This window comes from Octodon degus, unplaced genomic scaffold, assembly GCF_000260255.1.
Source record: "Octodon degus isolate 3935 unplaced genomic scaffold, OctDeg1.0 scaffold00045, whole genome shotgun sequence".
NCBI classification, from domain to species: domain Eukaryota; kingdom Metazoa; phylum Chordata; class Mammalia; order Rodentia; family Octodontidae; genus Octodon; species Octodon degus.
In genome coordinates, this window is record NW_004524621.1 from 2,765,544 (window position 1) to 2,781,404 (window position 15,861).

Sequence of the window (15,861 nt, forward strand, 5' to 3'; positions counted from 1 at the left end):
AGAGAGAGAGAGAGAGAGAGAGACAGAGACAGAGAGACAGAGAGAGACAGAGAGACAGAGAGAGAGAGACAGAGAGAGAGAGACAGAGAGAGACAGAGACAGAGAGCACCAGGCATAATGTTGACGTTGTTACATGGCGTATCTCAGTGAGACATTCTAGATAACACACATGGCTTACCTTGAGTGACAATCTGGCTTTGCCTCCTTCATGGACTTGTTTTGGCCTTGGAGGATTACTTTTGTGGTACAGCTTTATTTCTTGGGAAGTGGAAGAAGCAGTAAACTCCTGTTGACCATGGTTAGATGGCCATTTGTTTTTACCTGAGAATTATCCTGCATGCCACAGATGGGTTGCTTGAATGAAATGCACTGGATTTGAGGTGAAAGCTATTGAATTAACTACAGTTCGAGCTGAGAAGTGACCAGATTATTCAGTGCCCAGGGTTAATTTCAACATTAGCTCTTGTGGAATAGTTGGACAGAGCTGGTTCTCTGGGCTTCCGTCTGCTCTATGCTGTCCTCCATGGCTGTGGACCTGCACATGTTGTGCACAAGATGATTTTTGTTTTTTTTAAATCCACAACAGTAGAAAACTATTATCTTGTAGATCAGTTGTGAGGATTAAATGTGTTAATATATTAAAAAGTTCTGTGATCTGTCCTTGATTTTGTCCTTTAACTTTGAAATGATGGAACGGAGAGTTGTAGTTTCCCCTTTGTTTGCAGCAGGTCTAGGTGAGGGCATGAACAGAGAGGGCCCGGCCACAACCCACTTAGAATGCCCACCCTGTACCACCAGGTGTGACTCCCAGCGGGAATTACATAGCATCTTAACACAATGGCAGAGCCCCATAGAGCTCTGGATTTTCCTGCGATGATTACTTCAGTGCTTAAAATATTAAGCATATTTGTTTTCAAAAAGTATCTTCTGCTGCTCTCTTGGTCCCTGGAGAATTCTTTGTGTGCCAACTGGTTAACTGAGGAGTGGGCTAGAATGGCTGAGAGTACTGCTTGGCCTGGCTTGGGGGCCTTAGGATGGCAATGGACAGATAGAAGGACTGAAAGAAGAGAAGCTTATTTTGGCTCATGGTTTCAGAGGTTTCTGCTCATGGTCGGTTGGCTCCGTTCCTTTGGGCCTCAGGGCAGGCAGCACATCATGGCAGGAGGGTGTGGGAAAGGAAGGTTTTTCATCTTGTGCCAACCAAGAAGAGAGAAAAGGACCCCCAAAAGGAAGGGAGTGGGGACCAGATAAAGTCCCCAAGATCTTGCCATATGACCCATTCTCTTTGACTAGGCCCCACCTGTTTCTGTCACCTCCCAATAATGCTATGTAATTACAATCTTACCAGTGGACTAATCCACTGAGGAAGTTAGAATGTTTATGGTCCAGGCTCCTTTCAGAAGGGGACCAAGTCCTTTGATCACATGAGACTTTGGGGGTACATTTTAGATCTGAGATATCACATGGAAACTTGGTCCATGGCCTTCTATTCCCCATCTTCAAATTCTAGATTCCTTCTAATCTAAGACTTCATTGATTAGAAACATTAGCAATTTAATGATTTTTTTTTTTAGGGGGATGGGAGTGTATAGCACAACTACATGAGGTGATGCTATTGGTACATAGGAAATTGAATGAAATTTTATCTTAGCATTAAAGAAGAGAGGTAGTGCTCATGTAATAGCACCTATGCTTGGGTTTTGTGACATCTGAATGAGGCCACACTGTGTACAGTTCGGGCAGGGGCTGGTATGCAGTGAGATCTGAGTGAATGGCAGCAGTGATTGGTGACACCAAGCGCTTCTTGGCAAGTGGAGTCTTGATAATCTTCCAATCGAACTCAGTATTCACTGAGCACTTACTGGGTACTCAGGTACTTGGTCACTTAAAAATACATACTAAGTCACAAAGACTAATGGGAGGTCTATTAAAATAAGTCAATGAGTTCTTATTTTTAGAGTAAGTATCCTGATTTCTCTAATGGATTTTGTGTTCTCTCTCTCTCTCTCTCTCTCTCTCTCTCTCTCTCTCTCTCTCTCCTTGCAGAATCTAGTTATCAAAACGAAATAAGGTAAGTTTGAAATGACCTTACTTTTTGAAAACCAAACCACCACTGCCACTAACATATCTACACATATAACTGTGAGATTTTAGGATGTATGATATTCAAAATTAAGTTCTGAAGATAGACAACTTTGAAAAACTCATATATAGTTCATGGGCTCACTGGATAGCTTTAACTGTAGAACAGTTTAGGTAGGTAGCCTCCTGGTGTTGACCTCAAGTCACTTAGGGCGGATCTGGTTTTCTTAACAGCTGCCATTTACAGTTCTTCCTACTAGAGGGCACTGTGGATTGTGACTGTGCGCCTGCTTTGTGTCAAGGCTGGGGTGGGGACACTGGCAGAGGTTTTGTCGGCATTCTGAAGATAGCAGAGAACAGTGGTCTGAGTTGGAGAGATGCCTGTAGTGCACAAGGTGCTGTTTAGGCAGATAGATTATGTGCTGTTTACTGCTTGCCCTACTGATGGGAGAGGGCAGGGTTAAGCCGCCCCTGCCATTCCACTCTGTCCAGCAATAGCTGTGGGCACTGTGAGGGTAGTAGAGTCAGAGCTTACACCATTCTATGTGAACCAGTGTAAATGACCACAGTCCTTTCATAGTCAAAGATACATAAAGAGGAGAGTGTTAGACAGTCATTGGGAGTGTTCTAACAGCCACAGCTAGTTACGTGCATCAATTTGAACTGCCTGTATACTGAGGTTTTATTTTATTTTTGTTCTATTTTATTTTATTTTATTTTTTGTGGCTGGCTCAGCCTGCCCTGGGGGTGGGGCTGGCATAGTATGTGGTGCTGGAGATCAAACCTAAGCTTGCACTTGCCTAAGCTTGCTGAAGCAGACACTTTAGACTCCTGAGCTATCTTGCAGGCCCTATAATGAGGTTTTAAAACTTCTTTAGACTGCATACAGTACAGTGGCCAAATGTGTAATCCTTGAGTAACAAAATGATGTGCACCTCAGAGAGATGGCTGCCCCAGCGAGGCTTGATTTGGCAGCACATCTGTAATGAACAAGAATCCCCCAGCAGCCCTTGGGCTTGGCTTGGGCACAAGAAGAGGGAGGAAAGCCATTAAGTATTTATCTGGTGCTTCTGTTGATGGTGGCTACCAGCAGGACCACAGCCTGAATTCTTTGATCCACCATTGTTGACTGTGTTAGTATCCTGTTTCTGGGCTGTGTGTGTTTGTGTGTGTGTGTGTGTGTGTGTGTGTGAGTGTGTGTGTGTGTGTGTGTGTGTGTGTGTGAGTGTGTGTGTGTGTGTGTGTGTGTGTGTGAGAAAGAGAGAGAGAGAGAGAGAGAGAGAGAGAGAGAGAGAGAGAGATAGTTCAAAGCTCAGGAAAACAACCAAAAGCTGTTTAGAATAAAAGTTGAGTATAAAATAGCAACAGTACAATGAGGATGGTAACCACAATAGCAGCTCATATGCTTTATCCTTAAGCTCTGTAGAGGTGCATAATCTTACTTAATTCCTATAGCTATTTTATAGGACTGTTTTTCCACTTTTGGACTTGAGGTTACTGAAGTGCAGGGAGGTTAATTAGCCCTAGTGTTGCCCTGTAGACAGTGGAGTGTCAGCTTATGGCCGGCAGCTCTGCTATGAGCTGGGCCCCTTGTCTGGGTATAGCTCCAGCGATGGATGCCCATGTACCTGCTTGAAGGAAGACACCACTCACGAGCTGACCACATGTGATGCTTTTCCCTTCCTGTGTGTCCCCCATGCAGATGCCAGTTACCACAGGCATCACTTACACTGAAATAACTTCGTGTTCCCCTTATAGGATCAGCGCATGTGTAGTAGAGAAAAAATTAGACATTAAGATAAGAAGTAGGACTAAGGGGCTGGTGAGATGACTCAGTGGTCTAAAGCACCTACTTGGAACAAGCTTAGCAAAGCACAGGGACCGCGGTTCAATCCCCCAGCACCACATGCCAGCCAGGCCCGCCCCCTGGTGGGCTGAGCTGGCCACACACACACACAAAAAAAAATAAATAAATAAAATTAAAAAAAAAAAAAGTAGGACTAAAATCACCCAATTTTACTGTCTAGAAGTACTGATTCAAGTATGTAGGTAGTACTTAAAGGTATTTGTGTTCATGTATGTACACAGAGACAGACACACATAAGTAGGCATTTTGTAAAATGTAGCTCAGTACAAAGGCTCTAGGTTCAATCCCTAGTACCAGGAAGAAAACAAAAAAAAAGCAAAACAACAACAACAACAAAATGCTTTCCATGTAACCATGGAGACCTGGTTCCCACCACTGATTAACACTTGACTTTGTCAAATGTTCTAATTCTAGGAAATCTGCAAACTTGAAGACAAACACGGGAGCTCTTGAGACAAAGACGAAAAGTGGGAACGAAAACTATGGCTACAGCTCTGATGAGCCAAGGAGTACACGTGAGTAGCGGGTGGAGCAGTAGAAAGAGCTAGATGAAAGTGCAGAAAGTCAGGCTGCCTGACCAGATGCCAGTTTCCTAGGGAAGACCGCCCAGCATCAGTGGGAATTATTTTTTGAGTCAGTTTTAAAAGGAGAAATTCTAGAATTAGGAACACCTAGGAGTAGGTTCACCGAAAAAAAAAAAAAAAAAAAAAAAAGCCAAGATTGTCTAAAGTTTAAAATAAAGTGAGGTAAAATAACAGTAGTCAGGAGACTGAGGCAGGAGGATCACTGTGAGTTCAAGGCCAGTCTGAGCTACAAGGGAGCTCACTGCCAACCTGAACTGCATAATGAGACCCTGTCACAAAAAGACAGTGAGTTTGAGGCCAGCCTCAATTATACAAAGAGACCCTGTCTGACAAAAAAGGGCCGAGGGTGTAGCTCAGTGGAAGGGCCTCTCGCATATGAGATAATGTTTTACTATTGAGTATATGTCATCAGACCTTAAGCAAGTATCTTTTTAAATTACTTTGTATTTGGCAATTAAGTGGTGGGGTACAGTACCACTGAACTACGTCCCCAGCCCTCCACCATTAAAAAAAAAATTCCTGGGGCTGGGGAGATATCTCAGGGGAATAAGTGTTTGCCTGGCAAGCACAAGGTCCTGAGTTTGATCCCTGGTACCAAAAAAAAAAAAAAAAAAAAAAATTACACAGGGTCTTGCTAAGCTGCCATGATAGAATTTGAACTTGTAACTTTCCTGACCCAGTTTCTCTCAGTGCTAGGATTACAGGCTATGACACCACAACCAGCTTTTAAATCAAGTATCTTAACCAAAATAAGGGCTCAAACCAAAACTCTCTGCCTCTCCTTTCTCCCATGTGCCCAGTGTTCATTTCCCTGGTCAGCTAAGGAAGCCATGGATTCATCTTTGCTTTGGATGAGATTTATGTGTCAAAAAAGGAATAATTAATTTTGAGTCAGTTTTCCCTATTTTTATTTCATTACAAAATGAAGTTCTAAAACTATAATCTCAAGAAGTTTTTTTAAAAAGTCTATTTATGATGGTTTTAGCTGTCGCTGTGACAAAATACCTGAGATAAAAATTTATAGAACAGAAAGGTCTGTTTTAGTTCATGATTTGAGAGGTTCCCATCCCAAACTGTCCTCATTGCTTTTGGGTCTGTAGCAAAGCAAAATATCACTGCAGGGGGAGTGTGGCAGAGCCAAGATTCTTACCCTGAGGAGCCAGGAAACAAAGAGAAACAGGAGGGATGGGGTCTCAATAGTTCCTTTGAGGCCACACCCCAAGTGACCTCACTTCCTTTCACCAGGCTCCACCTCACAAAGATTCCATCACTTCTGCCAAGCTGAGGACCAAGCCTCAGGATGCACTGGCCGTGGGGGCCATTTTAAATCTAAACTGTAGAAATGGTTAAGGATTATCTCATACCAGAGTTACTGCACAAAAGCAAATTATGAATCATGTTGTTAGGATACACTTGGTTTTTATCACTCATTACACTAAAATCTTCCTTCTATTGCAGACCACGCTCCTCTCCCTCCTAAGTCCAGTGAACTGAACGTTCCAGCCCAGCATAGCAGCAGCCTTTCTCAGCAGGTGATCTAGGCTTTTTTCTTTTTACTTTTCTTTTGCTAATTAGAAATCATCAGCACATAGTAGGTGAATGTTACATGTTCTGCATGGAAGAAGACTGTTCCCCAGCTCCATGTCCCCAGGTCAGGCTGGGGGGTTGGGGTGGGACAGTGAGCCTCTCTTGTCCCTATAGCAGTGGCTCAAAGACCAAGGCTGACGGGATGTGGCTGTCTGGTGCCTGTTTGGGGAGGATGTGGCTTGTGGAGACCTGTCATCCAACACAGCAAAATCATGAGCACTCTATGCCCTTTGCCACTTGTTCTGCTGAGCCAGGTTCTCCCAGGAGTGAGTCAGCTGTGCTCTCCTGGCTCCCTAACCCTCATCAGATGCATGACTGCCCTTGCCCCTTGGGCACTGTGACTTTGGGAAGGATCCTGGGGTTGGGGCCGAGAAGCACACAGAGAAAGCATGGTTTGCTGTTCAAGGAAGGTCTGTGCCCACTGGCTTGACAGCCTGAAAGATCCTATTGGGATTAGAGTTTCTGGGGGAAAGGAGGAGTCCCTGATGATGTAGGGTTATAGCCAGAAAGGCTGGAGTTGCCATGAACTGAAATGGGGAGCATTGTGGGCCAAGTGAATCTGGGGAAAGAGCAGTCAAGAAATCTACATGGGAACATGTGTGTGTGGCTGGATGCTCAGGTCCGCATCCAGGAGAAGCATGTGCTGTGGGTCTTGGTTGTCAAGCGGTGTGTGGACTGACATGACTGCAAGTAGTCAACCAGGAACCTCAAGAAGATACTACATTAATCTCGGATATGGAGTCATCCCATATATAAATGAACTAGAGCTGATTGGCAGAAAAGAAGGTTTCTCATATCCAAAAATCATATTGGGCAAAACAAACATAACCAGCACCCTTCTCTGACCAGCACCCTTCTCAAAACCAGCACAACTTCTCGGGTTGTACAGATGCAACCTCAGGTGAGAAGTATTTCAGGGTGATTCTGCAACAGGCTCCCCAGTAAGCATGGGTGCTCCTTTTAGCTTGGGGCAGCACCTCAGGGGCTGATTTCTGAGGAACAGTGGCTCAGATGGTCCAGGGCTTTTCTGCACAGGAGGGCTGCTAGTCTATAGCAACAGTGTCCTGCACATGCCGTGGCAGCCCTGACCATTTTGCTTTGCCATAGCTGTTTATTCTCATTTCCAGGCAGCTCTGGGCTATAATATCCTTCCTGCAACTGGGATACAGCTTATGCGTCCATCCTGCCAGTGGTCAGTGCCTTGCTGGCCTTGAGGGAGGATGGGGAGCTGTGGCTGATGCTCTCCCAAGTAGTAGGTGGACTCTCATCAGTGGTGACAGAGTGGCCAGGTGGGAAGGCTGGTGAATAGAAGGTGTAAGAAGAAGGTGGGGCTGAGTGACAGGTCACTGGCCCCCAGCGTGAGTTCCATCTGCTTTATCAGCTAGCTGTGAGGACAATGGAGAGGTAAATTCTTTCCATCAGGGGAGATCTCTTTGGCTCATCCACCTTCTGATGGCTTTCCTCTGGACGTGGTGGGGGGGGAATACTCTAGAAATTTGACTGGGTTCCTTTAGAGGCAATGGTGACTAATAGGAGTGATGGTTACCCTGTGAGGGCTGTTGCTTGTCAAGACCCCATGTCTAGGGCCAGCCAGATGGCCCAGTGGACTAAAGCACCTGCTTAGGCAGAGCACAGTGGCTGGGCTCAATCCCCAATGTGCTGTGCCAGCCCCGCCCCGGGGGCAGGCTGAGATAGCAATTGAGACTCTGCATAGTGGTGTGCACCTGTAATCCCAGCCCTTGGGAGGCTGAAAATAGGAGGATCACTATGAGTCCGATCTACTTAGTAAGACCCTGTAGACCTTGTAATAAATACATTTAAAAAAAAAAAAAAAAAAGACCCCATGCCTGGGCTTGGTGGGCTCTCTACCCCCTGGCACTAAACACAGACAGAACCAGAACCTGATTCAGCCAGCTGCTGTTACCCCAACCTTTCTGCTGTTAGGTGTTTCCACTATTGTAACCTAGATGTTTGACTGGGTGGAAATTCAAAATACACACATCAGATCATCTCCTCTGGAGCATTTGCTACAGATGAGGAAGGGAATCCTGGGTGTGTTTGGAAATAGCTCAGATCATGTTGTTTGAAGGGCTGTTTCAAAAACAGGGAGAGAAATTTACACTTGATCTTAGCCAAAAGGCCGAGAAGCGATGGGGAGAGAAATTTAAATTTAAGAGATTGCCACTACTGCAACCTGTCACCAGCTAAATAACCTACTGGTATAAGAAGAGCAGTAGCCATTGAGCCTCTAAGACCTGTGGGTGGCAACACATGCTATGTCCCCAGTCACCTTCTCTACCTGATACCTGAAACATGTAGAAAGAGAGGTTTATTTTGGCTCAAGTCTGCAGAAGCTCCAGTCCATAGCATGGTAGAGGTGCATCAGGAGACAGTTGTCCCTGGCACAGGAGACAGGAAGCAGAAAGCAAGATCACAGGTGGAGTAGGGGAGGGAGACAAGCCCAGGCCACGCCCTAGTGGTTCACTTCCTCCAACCAGGCTCCTACTCTCCAAAGTCCCAGCATCACACTTAGTGATAAACTCATCTTTAGACCAATCCATGGATGAGTACCGTGCACCCATGATCCAATTGCCTCCCTGAAGCCCCACCCTTGAGCACAAGAGGCTTTGGGGGACATCTAGAGCTAAACCATATCCTGGTCCCAAAATGTTTGCAAGACCTCAAGAGAGCTGTGTCTCTGCAGAGTCAGGGTCCTTAAGAAACAAATCAAGACCCAGGAATGAGGGATTGTCTTTGTCTGGGCTGGATGCTGGGAAGGGCTATGGAGCAGCTAGCAGGATCTTTCTAATTCGAGGAGCTTGAGGACAGGCACACCTCTAGACCAGGTCAGTCTTTGAGTTTCCCCCAAAGGCGCCTTCACAGGCAGGGATCCAGCGCAGTGTCCAGAAGATGGTGTAGGGAGCCCGGCTGTGGAGAGTACTATGGGCTCAGCCTGCTGAGAGGACTGGAGGAGCGAAGGAGCCTGGTGGTGCTTGTCCTGAAGCCCTTCGTGAAGTCAGCTGGCCCTTTGGGAGCTGCTGTCAGGAGAGTCTGCAGACAGGCCAGGGTAATGCTTGACACAGGCGTCCTTCCTGTAAGAGCTTCTGTAGCTCTGAGCCCTTCCTGGGCTGTGTGGCCCAGTGATTGCCTGTGTAGGGCAGGGACCAAGCTCAGAGCTCCTCAGACAGCACAGTCTGTGTCTTCCCTCTGTCCTCCTGATTCTGCAGAGCCTTGCTCCCTGGAGGCCCAGGAGAAGCAGCTGAGAGGGGGTCCTGAGCACCTCTCATCTGACCTCCCTGCCTCCATCTGGGAGCCCCTGTGACTTATTTTTCACACAGCCCATGCTGCTGCAGGGTCCACTCATGTGTGCATTTCTCACAGGCCTCTTGGGCCCAGCCCTGCACCTGGTAGGCCTAACTGCTTCCAGAGGAGCTGGCTTGTCTGCTCGGGACTGCTGGCTACAGATTGCGCTGTTTTGTAGAAAATTCTCCCTAAGTGCAGGCTGAAAAGCCTGACCAGCCTGCAACCAGCATGGTTCCCAATCCCAGTGCCAATGAGGGGCTCCTTTTGTCTGTCCTGGGGCGACAAAGTGTGTATGGGAACACCGGGAGCTCCTGGGGCTGGGATCAAATCCAAGGCCTTGCAATCCCTGAAAAGCCCTCCTGTTACTGGGCTACACCCCACCACCTCACTGCATGGGTCACGGCTCCCCACTGGCCTGCAGAACTCCCAGCAGCACAGCACCAGAGCACAGGGGTGCATTATCTGTGGACTGTCAGGTCTCTTCCAGACTTTCTGGAACATGGGGGTATTTTCCTCACGTTTCCTGGGTGATCTGCTTTGAAGAGGATATGTTTACAGACATGGGCATCATCCTTTGTAAGGAAGAATAGAGTTCTAGGGGTTTTCTTACAACTGTGCATTTGGAATCACTTATGCCCACACATCCAAATCACTGAGCTTTCTGCAAAACATGGAAAGATTTGAGATACTTAAGTGTTGAAATGCTCCACCATCCTCACAGCAGTGTGTTTTTTTATTTTTAACCTCCAATGTTTTTATTTTATTTTATTTTATTTTATTTATTTATTTATTATGCGAAACTGGGAATTGAACTCAGACCCTTGCGCTTGCCAGGCAAGCACTTATTCTACTGAGCCATCTCCCCAGCCCCAAACCTCCAATGTTTTATATGTGTCTAGGCATACAACATACCATGTGACTAAAAGAAAAATGGTTTTAGGCTGCAGAAAGCCCAGATATGCATTAAGTGGTAGGAAAAATCAGAAGAGAAGAGGTTGATTTTCACAACTGCTTCTTTCTGTTATGATGGAGTAGTTTCTACTGCAGTTACAGTTTTGACACTGACATTGTTTTCAAGATAAGAGCAGAGTTAACTCAATGTGACAGCAGCTGAAAGATAGATTGGCGCTGAGGACTTTCACAGGTATAAGATTCACTTTGTCACATTACAAACAAATCTGACTTGCCAGGCATGGTGGTGCACACCAAAGCCCCAGCCCTTGGGAGGCTGAGACAGGAGGATCATCATATGTTCTAGGCCAGCCTGGACTGCATGGCAAGCCCATCTCAAAAACAAACAAACAAAAACAAAACAAAACAAAACAAAACCCTACATCTAATGTATGAGTGTTCTACCAGAATGGAACTCATTCATAAGTCAAGGCTTTACCTTACACAAAATTGGTACTTTTTGCCAGAAGTTGCAATCAGTTAATGGGAAAGGCAAGTTCTTTTTTTTTTTTTTTTTTTTTTGTACTTTAGGAAAGGGTCTACAGAGTGTTCAGGGTCTCACTACTAGATTGGACTTGTAGTGATTTGCCTGTTTATAGCCTCCCAAGAGCTGGGATTGTAGGCGCATGCCACCACGCCCAGTGTCAATTGCCGTCTCAGCGCATACTGGGGGCAGGGCTGAAACAGCAGGCCAAGGCATCAAACCCCAGTCCCTGAGCCTGCTTGTAGGCACTTTAATCTGCTGAACTATTTAGCTGGCCCTCAAGTTCTTATTTTAATATGTGGCCATTGTGTTTGCAAAAGTTTTGTGTCTTAATGAATATTTAAAATACATAAACATCCTTCCCTCTCTCTGTTCCTTCACTCAGTCTTTCTGCTTATTTTAGGAGATTCTCTCTTTTTTGAGACAGGGTTTCACCATGCTATTCAGGCTGGCCTTGAGCTCATTTTATAACCTAGGCTGGCCCTGAGCTCGCAGTGATCCTCCTGCCTCAGCCTCCGGAGTGCAGGGATTACAGGTGTGCACTACCACACTCAGCAGGAAATTACCCTTTCCTGTTGGTTTTAGAGGGTGAGATTATAAATGTCTCAAAAACTGCCTTGAGGCCCCCCTACTCACCTTGTGTCCTGCTAGAAAAAAAAACAAACAAACAGAAATTGACTAGTGGTAAATTTATGAAGCAGCAGCCCATGTCTTCACCCTAAGAGTGGGAACAAAAGCAAATGACAGTACAGCTCTGCAGGGTCCACAGCACAAGGCTGAAATAGTACCCTGCGTGGCCGGATTCCTTGGGCTTAATTTATTCCAGCTGGAGCCAGGTGATTCTGTCCTTGAGACTCCCTTGCATTCCACAGAAAGGCCAATCACTCCTCCTGACTAGTTATAACATTTGAGATGGTAGGAGAGGTCACTAATCCTTGGAATCTGAGCTAGCATAATCCTCAGGGCTTTCAGGAGAAACAAGTGACAACACAGTTTAATAGGCCAACTATTGGGGGCCTGGCCCTAGCTCAGTTCTTTTAAGTGGCTGCTTCCACAAAGCTGTCAGCCTCAGGTTGCTGTAGTTCAATCCCCACAGCACTCCAGCCAGCCAAAACTGCCCTGAATGCATTCGGACAAAAACAAAAAACAAAAAACAAAAACAAACAAACAAAAAAATCCTTAATAGGCCAACTATTAGGCACAGGCCTTGTTGGAGCACTCCACAGTTTGAGAAATATTTCTGAATGAGATGGCAAAGATGGGCTCCTTCCTTTGACAATATCACACTGTCCAAGGAGACAAACAGCATATTTTGAGTCAGTTGTTTGACCCTTCCATTCCCCCTTTTAGAAAGAATGCATGGTATTCAAAGAAGCTTGGAAATATTTTCATAGAAACTATCTGGTAAAATGAACTAAGAAGGATCAAGATGTGATGCATATTTTCAGTGTGTATTGCAAACATATAGTAATAAGAAAATAAGAACTTCCATAGAAAACTTGAAAGAACAAACCAGGGAATCTTGGCATTTGTAAATTGTCTCCATCGGGTGGGGGTGGGGGGAACTGTGGAGTCTTGGAATTGGATTGTTCTTTTGGCCCTGGACTTGGAAAATACCTACATTGTGTGCTGCTGAATATGATGAAATAAAGGAAGGACCTTAAGAGTGGGACCAAAAGCAAATGACAGTACAGCTCTGCAGCTATGTCTAATGTTTTTCCCTCTCTGCACCCCAATGTTGTCATCACTAATGAGACAGCCTTCTTAAGTGTGTATCTTACAGTGATCTCAGCCAATGAAATGGATCTTCTTCTCTTTGTTGCCAGGCACCAGAGAAACATCGGTCCACCCAGGCAAGTCATCCACGGGTTTCTTTCAACGTCACCAGTCCTCAGAAGGTCAGGAATGTAACTTTAGTGTAGTGAAGATGCGGGCTCCATTTTTCACTCCACTGACAAGTCATACTGAGATGACACTTCAGTCTTCTTTGTGCTGAGCCTGGGTGACAGCTTTGTCAACATTCCTGATTGGACCAAGTTGGAGTGCCACATTGGAACCATGCTACATAGCAACAGGAAAATCACTTTTCCCAGATTCCAAGTTGAATTTGACTTTTAAGATGTGTCATGGTTTTCATGAATTCCTTAAAAGTAAAATCTGCCAATTTGTAACAGTGATGTTTCTCATCACCCAACACTCCTGCTGGCCAGCTCAGTAAGTGGTTGGAAAGCCTGTGTTCTGCCATGGCTTATAAAATACTTTTAAATATATTAATGTAATATTTATGTGTCTTTAATAGGTAGGGGCATGAGTGCATATCATCTGTCAGTCAAGTAAGAGGATAAAAATTATGATCAGTCAGAACTCTAAAGCTCACCAGCAAATTGGCATTCAATGGGTTAAAAGTAAGACGTAGTTGAACAAGAGAAGCACATTCCTAGATATCTCAAGGTTGGTATGGACAAGAGGACAATCATTTCCAACTGCTTCTGTTTGGGGACTGCACTCGTCTCCTCAAATGAGCTAAATGTGAATTCTGTCTGGTTATGGGGGTGAAGTTCACATACTACAGGCATCATTTAAGAAAAAAAAAAAAGATACGCTTTAATAAAAATAAAAACTCCAAAAATGTTACCTTCTCAGCTCATTACTAAACAGATTATAGTTTAAAGAGTTGTGTGGTGTTTAGGGCTGGCCAGATAGCTCAGCAGAGTAAAACACCTGCTGAGACTGGGATTCAATCCCCCTGTGCCGTGCTGGCCCTGCCCTAGGGGCGTGCTGAAAGGGCAATTGAGACTAGTTGTGGTGGCGGGAGCCTGTAATTCCAGTGCTTAGAAGGCTGAAAACAGGAGGATCACTACAATTTTGATCTGTGTAGTGAAACCCTGTACACCCCATAGACCCTGTGCTAAAATTAAAAAAAAAAGTAAAAAAAAAAAAAAAAAAAAAAAAAAGACTTGTGGTGTTTAAAAATGAAGTATTTTCCAAGAAGGAAAACAGGAGATTTTTGTGGATAATGACCCCAGCTTTCTGGTTGTCTCTTACTCCTGCACATCTGGCCCATTAAAGTCAACATGAGTGCTGCTTTTTCCAAATACTACTCTTCATCTAGATACATTCAGTGACATTCACTGGCCACCCACACCTTCATATGTAAGCTGAAGGCAGAGCTATTACTTGCTAGAGTTCTGAACTGGTTGGCATAGATTTCTACTCTGGTTGATAATTAGTGGCTGCTCTGAGCCCCCTGATGCCAACCATGCTGTTGCTAAGGTGAATTTTGACTTTTTAAATGTGTCAAGATTTTGGCAATTTCCTTGGAGTTACAAAATAAAGGATGAAATTCATCCTGATGTTTCCCATTGCTCCTCTGCTCCTTTTTGCTAATCCAGTAAATGGGAGACAAGTCTTATGCTAGCATCATTTATAAAATACTTTAATGATTTTTTTTTAAGTATTTGTTACAGGGCCTCACTGTGTAGCATGGACTTGTAGTGATCCTCTTGTTTTCAGCCTCCCCAGAGCTGGGGTTATGGGCATGTACCACCATGCCCGGTCTTAGTGTGCCTGTGGTGGTGTTGGAGGGGGGGACGTGGCAGGGCATGTGGTGCCGGGGATTGAATCCCAGGCCCTGCGTTTGCCTAAGCAGGCGCTTACTCTGTTGAGCTATCTTGCCGGCCCATATTTTAGTGATCTTAAGTATCACTGGACCTCTTCCTGTGAGTCAGAGACTAACTCAAGGGCTACGTCTTTGCACAACGCTGCAAGGGAATTCTGTTCTGAATGGTAGCTGCTCATACGGTTCCATTCTGATTGGCTAGTGTTTATAAAGTATCTTTTCTTATTGGTCAGTGCTTATACAGTGTTTGTTCTGATTAGATGGTGTTCATGCCATTGAAAATGGTCTTCCACCAAATTGGCCCCTGGTACCAAATACATTTTAAAAAAGGCTGGGGATCTCTGACTTGGAGGGCAACACCAAATGATCTTTGTAAGTTTTCCCAATCTTACATGCTTGATAAATCACCCTGAAAATATGTTTCACTTATCAAACTGCAGGAATTATTTCAGTGTTATTGCTAAGATCTAAATATAGTTTTTCCCCTTCATTTAACCTTCAAAGTTCTATGTTAATGGTAGTAAGAGGGTGGAAAATCCTATTACGGTGTGCAGACATGGGGTTTTGAAAGTAATTAGATTAGATGATGCAATTAGAGCAGAGCCCTCCTGAATCCTGGGGGCTATGGGAGGAGAGGGAGATGACACAGAGGTGCACACACTGCTGCTGTGCTTTGCTAGCCAAGCAAACCCTGGCAAGAGCCAGAGCCCTACTTTTTGGACTTTCAGCCTTCAAAACTAAGTGCTACATAAACCTTCTTTATGACATAGGATCCCACAGGTATTTTGTTATAGTAACAAAAAGCAGACTAATATAGTCACTAATGAACAGGTTCTTTTTGCTATATCTTACTCCAAGAGAAGTTTCCTAAATGGATTCTGTGGGTAATTTTATTTCCTAAGAGGTAAGTGTGCTATTTGAACAGAATCTAATAATATATTGGGCTGGGGAGATGGCTCAGTAGAATAAGCGCTTGCCTGGCAAGCATAAGGTCCTGAGTTCAATCTCTGGTACTGAAGAAAAAAAAAGCATCTAATAATATACAAGAGCCACACATGACTATTGAAATTGAAATCGCTTCAGCTAACTGAGGCCACCATTTCCTTACTTGCACTAGCCGTATTGGCGGTGCTTGATTGTCACCTGTGACCAGTGGCTGCTGTACTGGACTCTGAAGATGACAGGTATGTATTGCTGCAGGAAGGTCTACAGACAATGCTGAGGAAAGCCAGCTATTTGGGCATGATCTTAATGTGTCACCAACAGACTCTTCCCTACAAACAGCAAGCTGTGTTTTCTTGGACATCTGTATGTACTCAGCCAGTTCATATTTAGGAATCCTGCAAATACCAAGGCAGCTCTCAACTGAAAGTGGTGTTTTGCT

General features: G+C 44.8%; 1 protein-coding gene across 3 annotated transcripts in view; it reads left to right on the forward strand.

The window, feature by feature from the left end:
• Positions 1-13,601, forward strand: part of Igsf5 (immunoglobulin superfamily member 5) — a 39,868-nt gene extending 26,267 nt beyond the window's left edge. For all 3 annotated transcript variants that reach the window (XM_023716002.1, XM_004631773.2, XM_004631774.2), the window contains 4 exons: positions 2,047-2,071; positions 4,364-4,464; positions 5,992-6,065; positions 12,685-13,601. In XM_023716002.1, coding sequence (XP_023571770.1) covers positions 2,047-2,071; positions 4,364-4,464; positions 5,992-6,065; positions 12,685-12,780 — 296 coding nt within the window. In that variant the 3' untranslated portion in view covers positions 12,781-13,601. The remainder of the gene's footprint in view (positions 1-2,046; positions 2,072-4,363; positions 4,465-5,991; positions 6,066-12,684) is intronic.
• Positions 13,602-15,861: the final 2,260 nt, after the last annotated feature.